Below are 12,778 nucleotides of genomic sequence, written 5' to 3'. Positions count from 1 at the left end.
GAGGTGGTTTTGAGGGAAGATAGTTTTATAACCCAGTTACAGTAACTGTCCATTTAGAAAAACCTCTTACATTGAAATTTATATAGGAAATTGCAACCTTGTTCATGTGGAAGTATAGAAACATTCTTAGGTAATTTGAATATTTCCTTTGGTAGGTTATATTTGTTTTATCTCTTGCAAGCATTAGGATTCTATAATCATTTCAGAGGCTGGGAATTTTTTATCTTCTCCATCATTTCTAAACTTTTCATTTCAGGTGATTTACTTCTTAGATTAGCTGTACATTTAATGATTTATAGCTCTAGCTGTAACACATTATCACAACACATTATTGAAAAGCATTCATGTCAGCAAATATTTATTAAGTATCTACTATGTGCAAAACACATGGCTATAGAGGTAGATTTAAGAAGACTAAGACAGACCCCTCTCCTTATATATACATACAATATTTAAAAAGCCTGATGTATGTTATTAAAAAAGAAATATAAATAAAATGAACACCACGGTAAGCAGTTATAATTAACTAAGGGGAATCATGGAGAAGGTAAAAATTGAGGTTGGCCTTGAAGGTTGGTTAAGCTTTTTATTTTTTAATTTCAGAATATTATGGGGGTACAGGCATTTTGGTTATGTGATTTGCTTTTGTACAGTTTGAGTCAAGATTTTAAGTGTGCCAATCACCCAGATAGTGTGCATGTACCTGTTAGGTTTTCATTTATCTATACTTTACTCATTTCAGCCTCTCCCCCTTGGTTTGCATTGAGTTTTACTACCATAAGTGTGCATTGGTGTCGATCACTTAGTTCATTTTAATAGTACATGTGGTGTTTGTTTTTCCATTCTTGTGATACTTCACTTAGAAGAACTGTCTCTGGTTCTATCCAAGTTGTTACAAAAGGTTCATGGTTGGTTAAGATTTAAATCAGAGGTGAAGTCAAAGTGTCCTTGAGCTATGAGAAAGCAGAAGTAAAAACTGGGAGGTGGAAAGGTACAGAGCTGGATTCGGGGCACCAGAAAGCCCAGGGAAGCCCCCTGGATCTCAGGGCTGCAGATAAAGGTGGCAGGGGCTGTTGCTTCACTGGCACTACTCCTTTATCAAAGCTCTCCTCACACATATAATAGGGTGAAGAATGAGTTTTCTTCTAACTCTTGTTCCAAAAGATACTGTTGCAACATAAGTGCTAGAGCTTCTTTTGGTATATGCAGTCCAGAACCCCAGCTGCTGAAGATGGGCAGTTGCTGTGTGTGTTTCTGTTTTGTAGTCCTACACTGCATGGTCCTCTCTGTGCTGCATAAGTGTTGCCACCTCATCTCTGAGAGATGAAGATAATCCATTGTTATCTTCTGTTCTAGGAGATGCCAACAGACAAATTAGTGAATACAAATTTAAGCTTTCAAAAGCAGAACAGGATATAACCACTTTGGAGCAAAGTGTAAGTACTTCTTTTATAGGGTACCGGGTGATTTAAATTTCCTTTAAACATATCTCCTTCTTCAACTGCAACAAAAAAAATAGCCGTGCATTGTGGCAGGCACCTGAAGTCCCAGCTACTTGGGATGCTGAGGCAAGAGAATCACTTGAACAAGAGTTTGAGATTGCTGTGAGCAGTGACATGACAGCACTCTACTGAGGGCGACATAGTGAGACTCTGTATCAAAAAATAAATAAATACATAAAAATATTTGTATCTAAGTGGCTAATTCTATGAGCCTGGGTTTCTGTGGGCTGCCTTTGCAGTCTGATCTGTAAAAGTTCTATATTTGAATAGAAAAGCCAGCAGAGAACATCTGGCAAGGCACTTCAGTCTTCTGTTTTCTCTAAAAACATAGGAAACTGTGGCTGTCATTGTTTTTTTATAGATATTCCAAGAGAATTTAAGATCATAGTTTCTAACAAAATCGCTTAGTACATATTTCAAAAAGTCTGAGAACTTTTCCATTTAATGAGTCTCCTTGTAGAATGATACTTTGGCACTTAAACAGTATAGACATCATAAAACTTAACATGGGAAACTGGCCCTCTAATGACTGTACAGCTGTAATCCTCTCTGGGGACATATCTTGATTTATAAATAGCAGTTGGGTTCTGAGAGGAGCTATGACTCACCCTGAGGGGACTTGTTAGTGTTAGATTATGTGGAATTTATTATTATGTCATTATTTCCATCTTGGCTACCAGAAAGTGGTGATTTCTAGTGCCCAACCCTGGAGGCCTATGTTCTTGTATTTACAGATTAACCGGCTTGAGGGACAGGTGCTGAGATATAAAACTGCTGCTGAGAATGCTGAGAAAGTAGAAGATGAACTAAAGGCAGAAAAAAGGAAGCTACAACGAGAGGTACTTGTTTTACTATGATTCTTGAAGAACATGTTCCTAAAAAGAAAAAAATCTTTTGGAGATAATTTCTTTGCTGTATTAGAAATGGAATACTTGTGACGGGGGGTGGGGGGAGAGCAAGATGGTGGCTAAATAATAGCCTCCTTGCAACTGGGCACGATGAGACTGGGGAGAGAAGACTCCAGGCATCTCTGGCTGGTGGGTTTTGCCCACAAACATCCCTTTGGGGACACAGGGAGTCAGCAAGAGACTTCTGGACCCCACAAGGACAAAAGCAGTAGAGAACTGGCAAGTGGTTGTGTGTGTTCGTTTGGTCTAATCCCGCTGGCAGCTATAAGTACAGCAGCAGTGAGATTGCAAACTGGAAAGGCCTTACCTGTGAGCTGTTTTGCTTTTTTTGGACTTGGCACTCAGTTGAACTACTTAGGGCAAGAGCGCCGAGGACTTTAAGCATTGTCTAGGGCCCCAGACTGAGCTGCTAAGCCGGATGGAGTTAATAGTGTTCAGCTCTGGGCCATGTGGAGCCACTGTGGGAAAACTGCGTTGGTAAGCTCTGCCCTCAGGGTTGCAGAGCAAGGATCAGGTGGGAGACCTTGGGCGAGTAATCTAGTGACTGAGCAGCCTTACAGCCTTGGTCCTTGGGCATAGAGTGAGACCCGTTTTGGCACACTGGGTAAGTGGACAGCCACTTCAGGAGTGATTCCAGCAACAAGTGCTTTCCTGGGAAAGCTTCTGCTTACCCAAGGTTAGCAGTTTAAAGTGCCTTTTAAGCAGGCTGAGGAGAGATTTAGGTTCTTCACCCTACGGGGTTTGAGAAATCAGCAGAGGCCTCCAGTCTCCACCTTGTATAGCCGTATCAGCATTGTGATTAACATCTCAAGCCCCAGAAGATCACCTGTTGCCCAGACAATATTCAGCATAGTATATATACTGCTTTTTTTTTTTAATTTCAACATTTTCCCTCTAGATTTTTTTCTTTTCATTTTTCTAGTTTAAATGTAATTTTCCATTGTTGCCTTCTTTAACAATTAGAACTTCATTTTTGCTAGTGTTTCTACCCCTATTATTTGGTTTTTCCCCTAATTTTATCCCTTAAAGTTTTCTGTTTGCTTGTTTTGGTTTGACTTATAGCATTTTTGTCTTTGCTCTCTACTTGGTGGAGGTGGGGTACTGTGTCTGAATAGGCTAGCAAAGAGCTGTTGATCTCAAGGGAACCACGCAACCTGGCACCCCCAGAGGTTGGGGTTTTTTAAGCTTGGGTTAATGTACCCTACTATACACCTATACTGCTCCTATCACCCTCTTTCTGTGCCGCTCTTCTTTTTGTCAATATTCTCTTTTACTCACCCTCTCTCCTGTCTCTTTTTTTTTTCTTCTTTTCTTTCTTTCTTTTTCTTTTTTCCCCCTCTTGTTCTTCAATCTCATCCTTCTTGTCCTGTACCAAAAGCACTCATCGAAACCTTAGTCCGGAGGCACTTAAAGAGCAAGAGGAAGTGAAAGAAAAATTAGGATAAGGAAACAGATAAAAGAAAACACTCGTGAGGAAGAATCAGCAGAAAAATCCTGGCAACATGAAAAACCAATCCAGAGCAACACCCCCAAGGGGGACCGCAAAGTAGCTACTGCACAGGATTTTACCTATAAAGAAATGTTAGAAATGAAATAAAGGGAATTTAGAATGCAGATGACAAAAACAATGAAGGAAATGATGGAAACAATGAAGGAAACTGCTGATAAAGTGGAAAGTAGCCAAAAGGAAATCCAAAACAGAATCAAATAAAAGATGAATGATACAAAGAATATAGAAAGGATATAGCAGAGCTGAAGGAACTAAAGCAGTCAATTAGGGAACTTAAAGATGCAATAGAAAGTATCAACAACAGATTAGACCATGCAGAAGAAAGAATCTCAGAGGTAGAGGACAAAGTTCTTGACATAACTCAGATAGTTAAAGAGGCAGAAAAGAAGAGAGAGAAAGCAGAATGTTCACTGACAGAATTATGGGACTTCATGAAGGGTTCAAACATACGAGTTACAGGTATCCCAGAAAGGGAATGGAAGCCATACTAGAGAATATTATAAATGAAAATTTCCCAAATATCATCAAAGATTCTGACATACTCCTTTCAGAGGGATATTTGACCCCAGGTTGCTTCAACTCTAACAGAGTTCTCCAAGCACATTGTGATGAACCTGTCCAAAGTCAAGACAAAAGAAAAGATTCTTCAAGCTGCCAGGAGTAAGCGCCAGTTGGCCTATAGGGGCAAATCCATCAGGGTGACTGCAGACTTCTCTAATGAAACTTTTCAAGCAAGAAGATAGTGGTCATCTACCTTTAATCTACTTAAACAGAACAGTTTCTAGCCCAGAATTCTATATCCTGCTAAGCTAAGCTTTAAAATTGATGGAGAAATCAAATCATTTACTGATACACAAACATTAAGGAAATTTGCTACAACAAGGCCAGCTCTACAGGAAATACTTCAGCGTGTTCTACACACTGACCATCACAATGGATCGACAGCAAAGTAAGAACTTAGAAATTAAAGGACAGAACCTAACTTCCACACTGTTGCAAAAGATAAAACTAAGCAATGGACTTTTACAAAATAAGATGAATAGAACACTACCGCACTTATCAATTATCTCAATAAATGTTAATGGCTTGAATTCCCCACTGAAGAGGCATAGATTGGCTAACTGGATTTAAAAACACAAGCCATCCATTTGCTGTCTGCAGGAAACAACTGGCTTCAAAAGACAAATTAAAACTCTGAGGTAAGGGTTGGAAGACAATTTTTCAGGCAAACGGAATTCAGAAGAAAAGAGGAGTTGCAATCTTATTTATAGATACATGTGGATTTAAAGCAACTAAAGTCAAAAAAGACAAAGATGGTCACTTTATATTGATCAAGGGAAAAATACAAGAAGACATTGCAATTCTAAATATTTATATACCCAACTTAAAAGCTTCCAGATTCGTGAAACAGACCTTAGTCTGAGCAATATGATCTCCTGTAACAGCAGAATAACAGGGAACTTTAACACTCCTCTTATAACTGGACCGATCCCCTAAACAGAAATTAAACAAAGGGTGGCGCCTGTGGCTCAGTCGGTAGGGCGCCGGCCCCATATACTGAGGGTGGCGCGTTCAAACCCGGCCCCGGCCCCGGCCAAACTGCAACCAAAAAATAGCTGGGCGTTGTGGCGGGCGCCTGTAGTCCCAGCTACTCGGGAGGCTGAGGCAAGAGAATCACTTAAGCCCAGGAGTTGGAGGTTGCTGTGAGCTGTGTGAGGCCACGGCACTCTACCGAGGGCCATAAAATGAGACTCTGTCTCTACAAAAAAAAATAAAAAATGCAAAAAAAAAAAAAAGAAAGTAAACAAAGATATAAGGGACTTAAATGAGACCCTAGAACAACTATGCTTGATAGACACATATAGAACACTCCATCCCAAAGGTAAAGAATATACATTCTTCTCATCGCCCCATGGAACATTCTCCAAAATTGATCATATCCTAGGACACAAAAGAAACCTCAACAGAATCAAAAGAATTGAAATTTTACCTTGTATCTTCTCATATCACAAGGCACTAAAGGTGGAACTCAAACTCAACTCCAACAAAAACGTTCAACTCCACACAAAGGCATGGAAATTAAACAACCTTCTGTTGAATGACAGTTGGGGGCAGGAAGAAATAAAAGAGGAAATCATTAACTTCCTTGAGCATAACAACAATGAAGACATAAGCTACAAAGAGCTCTGGGATACTGCAAAAGCAGTTCTGAGAGGAAAATTTATCACTTTAGATGCCTACATTTGAAAAACAGAAAAGAGAGAGCATCAACAAACTTACAAGCCATCTTATGGAATTGGAAAAAGAAGAACAATCTAAGCCTAAACCCAGCAGAAGAAAAGAACTTACCAAATTAAATCGGAGAAAAAAAATAAAAACAAATTAAATCAGAGATCAATGAAATTTAAAACAAAAGAATCATTCAGAAAATTAATGAAAGGAGTTGATTTTTTGAAAAAATAAATAAAATAGATAAACCTTTGGCCAGACTAACTAGAAATAGAAAAGTAAAATCTCTAGTAACCTCAATCAGAAATGATAAAGGGGAAATAACAACTGATGCCAGAGACATATAAGAGATCTCTGAATACTATCAGAAACTCTATGCCCCAAAATTTGACAATGTGAAGGAAGTGGATCAATATTTGGAATCACACCCTCTCCCTAGACTTAGCCAGGAAGAAACAGAACTCCTGAACAGACCAATTTCAACCCCTGAGATTAAAGAAATAATAAAAAATCTTCCAATAAAAAAATACCCTGGTCCGGATGGCTTCACACCAGAATTCTGTCAAACCTTCAAGGAAAAGCTTGTTCTGGTACTGCAGAAATTATTTCAAAGAATTGAGGAGGAAGGAATCTTCCCCAACACGTTCTACAATGCAAACATTCTGATACCAAAACCAGGAAAAGACCCAACTAAAAAGGAGAATTTCAGACCAATTTCACTAATGAATATAGATGCAAAAACTCTCAACAAAATCCTAGCCAATAGATTACAGCTTATGATCAAAAAAGTCATACATCATGATCAAGTAGGTTTCATCCCAGGGATGCACAGCTGGTTTAACATACATAAGTCTATAAACGTTATCCGCCTTATTAACAGAAGCAAAAATAAAGACCGTGTGATCCTTTCAATAGGTGCAGAATAAGTATTCGATGAAATCCAGCATCCTTTTCTAATCAGAACACTGAAGAGTATAGGAATAGGTGGCACATTTCTTAAACGTATCGAAGCTATCTACGACAAACCCATAGCTAATATTTTACTGAGTGGAGTAAATCTGAAAGCTTTCCCACTTAGAATTGGAACCAGACAAAATTGTCCTCTGTCACCTTTACTATTCAACATAGTGCTAGAAGTTCTAGCCAATACAATTAGGGAAGACAAGGAAATACAGGGCATCCAAATGGGAGCAGAGGAGGTCAAACTCTCCCTCTTTGCTGACGACATGATCTTGGAATGCTCAAGGCATTTTTTTTTTTTTTTTTTTTTTGTGGTTTTTGGCCTGGGCTGGGTTTGAACCCGCCACCTCTGGCATATGGGACCAGCGCCCTACTCCTTGAGCCACAGGCGCTGCCCGCTGACGACATAATCTTATACTTAGAGAATCTCAGAGACTCAACCACAAGACTCTTAGAAGTCATCAAAAAATACAGTAATGTCTCAGGATATAAAATCAATGTCTACAAGTCAGTAGCCTTTGTATACACCAATAACAGCCAAGTCGAGAGCCTAATTAAGGTCACAACTCTCTTCACCACAGCTTCGAAGAAAATGAAATACCTAGGAATGTACCTAACAAAAGAGGTGAAGAACCTCTATAAAGAAAATTATTAAACACTAAGAAAGGAAATTGCTGAGACCATTAACAAAATGGAAGAACATACCATGCTCATGGCTGGGAAGAATCAACATTGTTAAAATGTCTATACTTCCTAAAGCAATCTACAGATTCAATGCCATCCCTATTAAACTACTAACATCATACTTTCAAGACTTGGAAAAAATGATTCTGCATTTTGTATGGAACCAGAAAATAACCCGTATAGCTAAGGCAGTTCTTAGTAATAAAAACAAAGCTGGGGGCAGCACCATAGCAGATTTTAGGCTGTGTTTCAAAGACCTAGTGGTCAAGACAGCATGGTACTGGCACAAAAATAGAAACACAGACATTTTGAATTGAATAGAAAACCAGGAAGGGAAACTAACATCTTACACCACCTAATCTTCGTTAAACCAAGAACTTACACTGGGGGAAAGACTCCCTATTTAAGAATTGGTGTTGGATCAGTGTAACCTGGCTTATTGTACCCTCAATGAATCCCCAACAATAAAAAAAGAAAAAAAAAAAGGTGTTGGGAGAATTGGATATCCACATGTAAAAGAGTAAAACTGGACCTGCACCTTTCTCCACTCACAAAAATTGATTCAAGATGGATAAAGGACTTAAATTTAGGCATGAAATGATAAAAATCCTCAAAGAAATCATAGGAAAAACACTGGAAGATTTCAGCCTGGGGAAAGACTTCATGAAGAAGACTGCTGTGGCAATTGCAACAACAAAAAAATTAAACCAATTGGACTTAATTAAACTGAAAAGGTTCTGTACAGCTAAGGAGCCAACTACCAAAGAAAATAGACAACCCACCCAATGGGAAAGGATATTTGCATATTTTGAATTAGACAAAAGCTTGATAACTAGGATCTGTAGAGAACTCAAATTAATCCACATGAAAAAAGCCAACAATCCCATATATCAATGGGCAAGAGACATGAATAGAACCTTCTCTAAAGAAGACAAATGGCTAACAAACATGAAAAAGTGTTCATCATCCCTATCTATTAGACAAATGCAAATCAAAATCACCCTGAGATACCATCTAACCCCAGCGAGAATGGTCCACATCACAAAATCTCAAAACTGCAGATGCTGCCGTGGATGCAGAGAGAAGGGAACACTTTTACACTGCTGATGGGACTGCAAACTAATACAACCTTTTTGGAAGGAAGTATGAAGAACCATCAAAGACCTCAAGCTAGACCTCCCATTTGATTTTGCAGTCCCATTATTGGGAATCTACCCAGGAGGAAAAAAAAAAAAAACTTTTATAAGGACACTTGCACTAGACTGTTTATCACAGCTCAATTTACAATCGCCAAAATGTGGAAACAGCCTAAATGCCCACCAACCCAGGAGTGGATTAGCAAGCTGTGGTATATGTACACTAGGGAATACTATTCAGCCATTAAAAAAATGGAGATTTGGGCGGCGCCTGTGGCTCATGGAGTAGGGCGCTGGTCCCATATGCCAGGTTCAAACTCAGCCCCGGCCAAAAATCACACACACACACACACAAATGGAGACTTTACAGCCTTTGTATTAACCTGGATGGAAGTGGAACATATTATTCTTAGTAAAGCATCACAAGAAGCATGAATTCTATGTACTCAATTTTGATATGAGGACAATTAATGACAATGACACAGTGGGAGTGGGGGAAGGAGAGAGCAGAGAGAAAAAGAAGGCGGGAGGGGTGGGGAAAGGAAGAGCAGTTGGTGTGTGCCAGATCTTTTGGCAGTAAGACACGATTGTAAGAGGGACTTTACCTAACAAATGCAATCAGTGTAATCTGGTTTCTTGTACCCTCAATGAATCCCCAACAATAAAATTTTAAAAAAGTATAAAAGTATTGGAATACTGGGTTACATCTTAAGGAAAAAGCAGTGGAGTCATATGTTTATATTGGTTCCTGACCCTGTACAGTGACTACAATTTACTTGTATGTTAGACAGTGAGTAAAAAGGTAATTTATATGTTTATTTCAAATCAGGTCTATTTCTGTAGCTACTGTACATCCTTTGTGTGATTTAAACAATCCTCAATATCACTGTCTTAACACCTCGCGGACAGAAAAAGAAATCAGGGTGAGATCCCATGCAAGGCCATTGCAATTAGCAGGGCCTTTATTTCCCAGATAGTTGGAAATAAAATAGCACTGGGTTTTGTTTCTATGTGAAGTGACTGACTTCTCCCTGTCTTCAGTTACGAACAGCGCTGGACAAGATTGAGGAGATGGAGATGACCAACAGCCACCTGGCCAAGCGCCTGGAGAAGATGAAGGCCAATAGGACAGCACTTCTGGCCCAGCAATAGGGAGGCCACCCTTTGATGTGGGTGCTTCTCCTTGGGGCCCTGCCCAGAGGAACTGACTTTTTGTTCATTGACATAAACCCCTTTCAGTAGTACTGTTTGAGTTTTGTCATTAAAATAGCCACCTTTGTATTTTATAATTTATGGGAGAATGAAGCAGGTTTGAATCTTCATGAATGAACACTTCGGATTTTGTTTATAGTTTGATTTTTAGACTAAGAAGCAGTCCATGCTATTTTTATTTCCATAATTTTAGAATCACGTTTACTCAACATTTTCCCCCAACTGCCTCAGTGACTGGCCACTCAGAGGCCTTGGCATGGGGTCAAGAGGACAGCAATTCCATGAGCGCTCACTGAGATACTTGCTGGAGACCTCAGAAAACACAAGTGCCTTCTCCACGGTGCAATTCAAACTTCAGTGATCTCCAGTGGTCAAGACATTCATCCTTGATATCTGATAGCATTTCTATTTTAGTGAAGAAACAAGTTCACAAGTGGGGAATCTATGTTTCACTGAAATTTATATGTTTGGAGGAAAAAGCCTTTTTTGTAAAATATTTAAATTTATATAAGAAAATGTAAGGAAAAAATATTGGGAGTGTATATAAAACTTGCTTTATTGCATGGGGCAGGGGAAGTCCAAGGCCTAATACTCTTAAAGTAAGAGTAGGGTCCTATTCTTCAATATTAACTGTGCTATACCTTGTAAAGTATTTCATCTGCTGCTTATTTGTGGAATGAACCTCAGACAAAACAAAAGGAGGAGGGAAGGACAGGGCAGGCAGGTGGGAAATCTGCCTAAAGATTCTTATTAAACACATCCTTTTGCCAACCACAATTGGCTACTGACACGTTCATTTTGTTATGGGAGCCTTTAAAACAAATCATGAAAACCACATCCCTCATAACCTTCTCATGGAAAAATAATCTGGAATATAGAACTTTGTAAAGAGTTTTAATTTCATCTCCAAAGGTATCCAGTTGCAGAGGTTTTTCTTTTTTTAATCACTGAGTGCAGCTGTTTTGCAGAATTTTCAATTCTTTTGCTCCCAGAATCAAGGAGGTTTTATTGAGATGATTATTTTATCTTTGGAGTGTTTACATAGAAAATATATTGGGCAAAATTTAATGACTCAAGGCACATAAAATAAAACTAGACTTAAAAGTAGATGAAGGTAACTCAAAAGTGAACAAGATCTGTATCTAATAATTGTTCCCTTCTTGGAGTAATTAGCCTTTCATTTTAAAAATTTTGAATATTAAACTCCTGAGATAATCTTTCATAAATTTTCTCTCTAATAGTAACAACAGTTGTGTCGTTTGGGTGGGCAGGAAGGTACTCTGAAATGCAGGTGTATCCTAGAACCCCACCCCCACCCCAGCTGGAACTAACATACTATGTGGCCCTGCTTTTGCAGCCTAGGAAACCTTTCCTCCTCTACTAGAGGTCACTCAGGGCGCGGACAACCCCCCCACTCTCCCAGCTCAAGGAACCTCATTTCTGAGATCATCCTTCAAACAAGAACACCTAGAAACTTATCTTAAGCTGGTAATATTCATAGTCATTTAACAAAGTGGGCTAATATAAAAACTCACACTTGTTACAGATTGTGTAAGGATTGTTTTCTTTCCTCAAGTTTTTTCCTTAAGAATAATTAGCTTTGGTTACTGATGATATTAATAGATGATCAGTTAAGTTTCTTTCATGGCCAATGTCATCAGAACCTCTGACATGCTCAGAATCTCTTATAAAAAGCATGAGAATACAGAAAGAATTGAATCAGAACACGATTTAGGAAATCTTCAAGACTTTTTTAGAATTCTTTTTTTTTTTAACATGCCAATCTAACCAAGATAAAATTAGTAACAGTGCCTGTATAACACCTTATCAGATGCTTAGTGGGGTTTCAAATTCAGATTTTTCAATACCACCAAGTACATAACTAGGTGAAAACTGATCTAGAAAAATTATCAAGTATAAGGAAATTAAGTCAGAACTACCATTAGGACACATCTGACAATTTATTTGTAATCAATTCACCATGCATGGGGGGAAATGCTACTAGTTAGAAGGCAGATGAGAGTCTTGAACCTTAAATGCTGCAACATTGAAATACAAAGAAAGAAAACATCCCAGAGTCCATAGATGACCATATTTAACACCTCTCAAAGACTTTGTACAGGTCGGGCAGGTTAGCAAGCTGGAGGATATTTCCATCTTCTGTGAAATGTTTAGGAGGCAAAAGGTGTGAGCGGAAGGCTTTATAGACAATGTGTTCCACAGTCCATTTCCAGGGGTGTGGAGTGGAGCCAGTTGTTTCACTCTGGAAAAGAAAGATGTCATGACCCTTCCTGTTTGATATCCTGGCTGATGGGATATGCTCTGGGCCTGAAAAGTCTTGGTGGCTTGTAATGGGCTGTCACATAATGCTTAGGAAGCAGCCTCTGTAGGGCAGCCACTCAGGGTTCCCACGGGCCTGAACACTACTCTTGTGGGACTGAATCCATTCAGCTTACAAGGATTACTTTACCTCATTGTTCCTCTTTTTCTTTAAGCCTTCCCTGTCTCATGTACAAAATGTTCTTTTTCATCTGTCCTTGCTTCCTTTGAGGTAAATTTTTCCAGTCATATGAAATACTCTCAGCATAGTTTGGTGAGTGTGCTACTTTGCCTTCTCTATTGGAGTGACCACCTACA

General features: G+C 39.0%; 2 protein-coding genes across 27 annotated transcripts in view; one reads left to right on the top strand and one right to left on the bottom strand.

Moving 5' to 3' along the window:
- LRRFIP2 (LRR binding FLII interacting protein 2) overlaps window positions 1-10,918 on the top strand; it is a 160,985-nt gene extending 150,067 nt beyond the window's left edge. For all 25 annotated transcript variants that reach the window (XM_053600290.1, XM_053600286.1, XM_053600285.1 and 22 more), the window contains 3 exons: window positions 1,357-1,436; window positions 2,237-2,341; window positions 9,971-10,918. In XM_053600290.1, coding sequence (XP_053456265.1) covers window positions 1,357-1,436; window positions 2,237-2,341; window positions 9,971-10,081 — 296 coding nt within the window. In that variant the 3' untranslated portion in view covers window positions 10,082-10,918. The remainder of the gene's footprint in view (window positions 1-1,356; window positions 1,437-2,236; window positions 2,342-9,970) is intronic.
- MLH1 (mutL homolog 1) overlaps window positions 10,323-12,778 on the bottom strand; it is a 55,429-nt gene continuing 52,973 nt past the window's right edge. For both annotated transcript variants that reach the window (XM_053600280.1, XM_053600281.1), the window contains one exon: window positions 10,323-12,404. In XM_053600280.1, coding sequence (XP_053456255.1) covers window positions 12,237-12,404 — 168 coding nt within the window. In that variant the 3' untranslated portion in view covers window positions 10,323-12,236. The remainder of the gene's footprint in view (window positions 12,405-12,778) is intronic.

Source organism: Nycticebus coucang, chromosome 8 (assembly GCF_027406575.1).
Source record: "Nycticebus coucang isolate mNycCou1 chromosome 8, mNycCou1.pri, whole genome shotgun sequence".
In the NCBI taxonomy this organism is placed as follows: Eukaryota; Metazoa; Chordata; class Mammalia; order Primates; family Lorisidae; genus Nycticebus; species Nycticebus coucang.
This window is presented reverse-complemented; position numbering and strand designations above follow the sequence as displayed.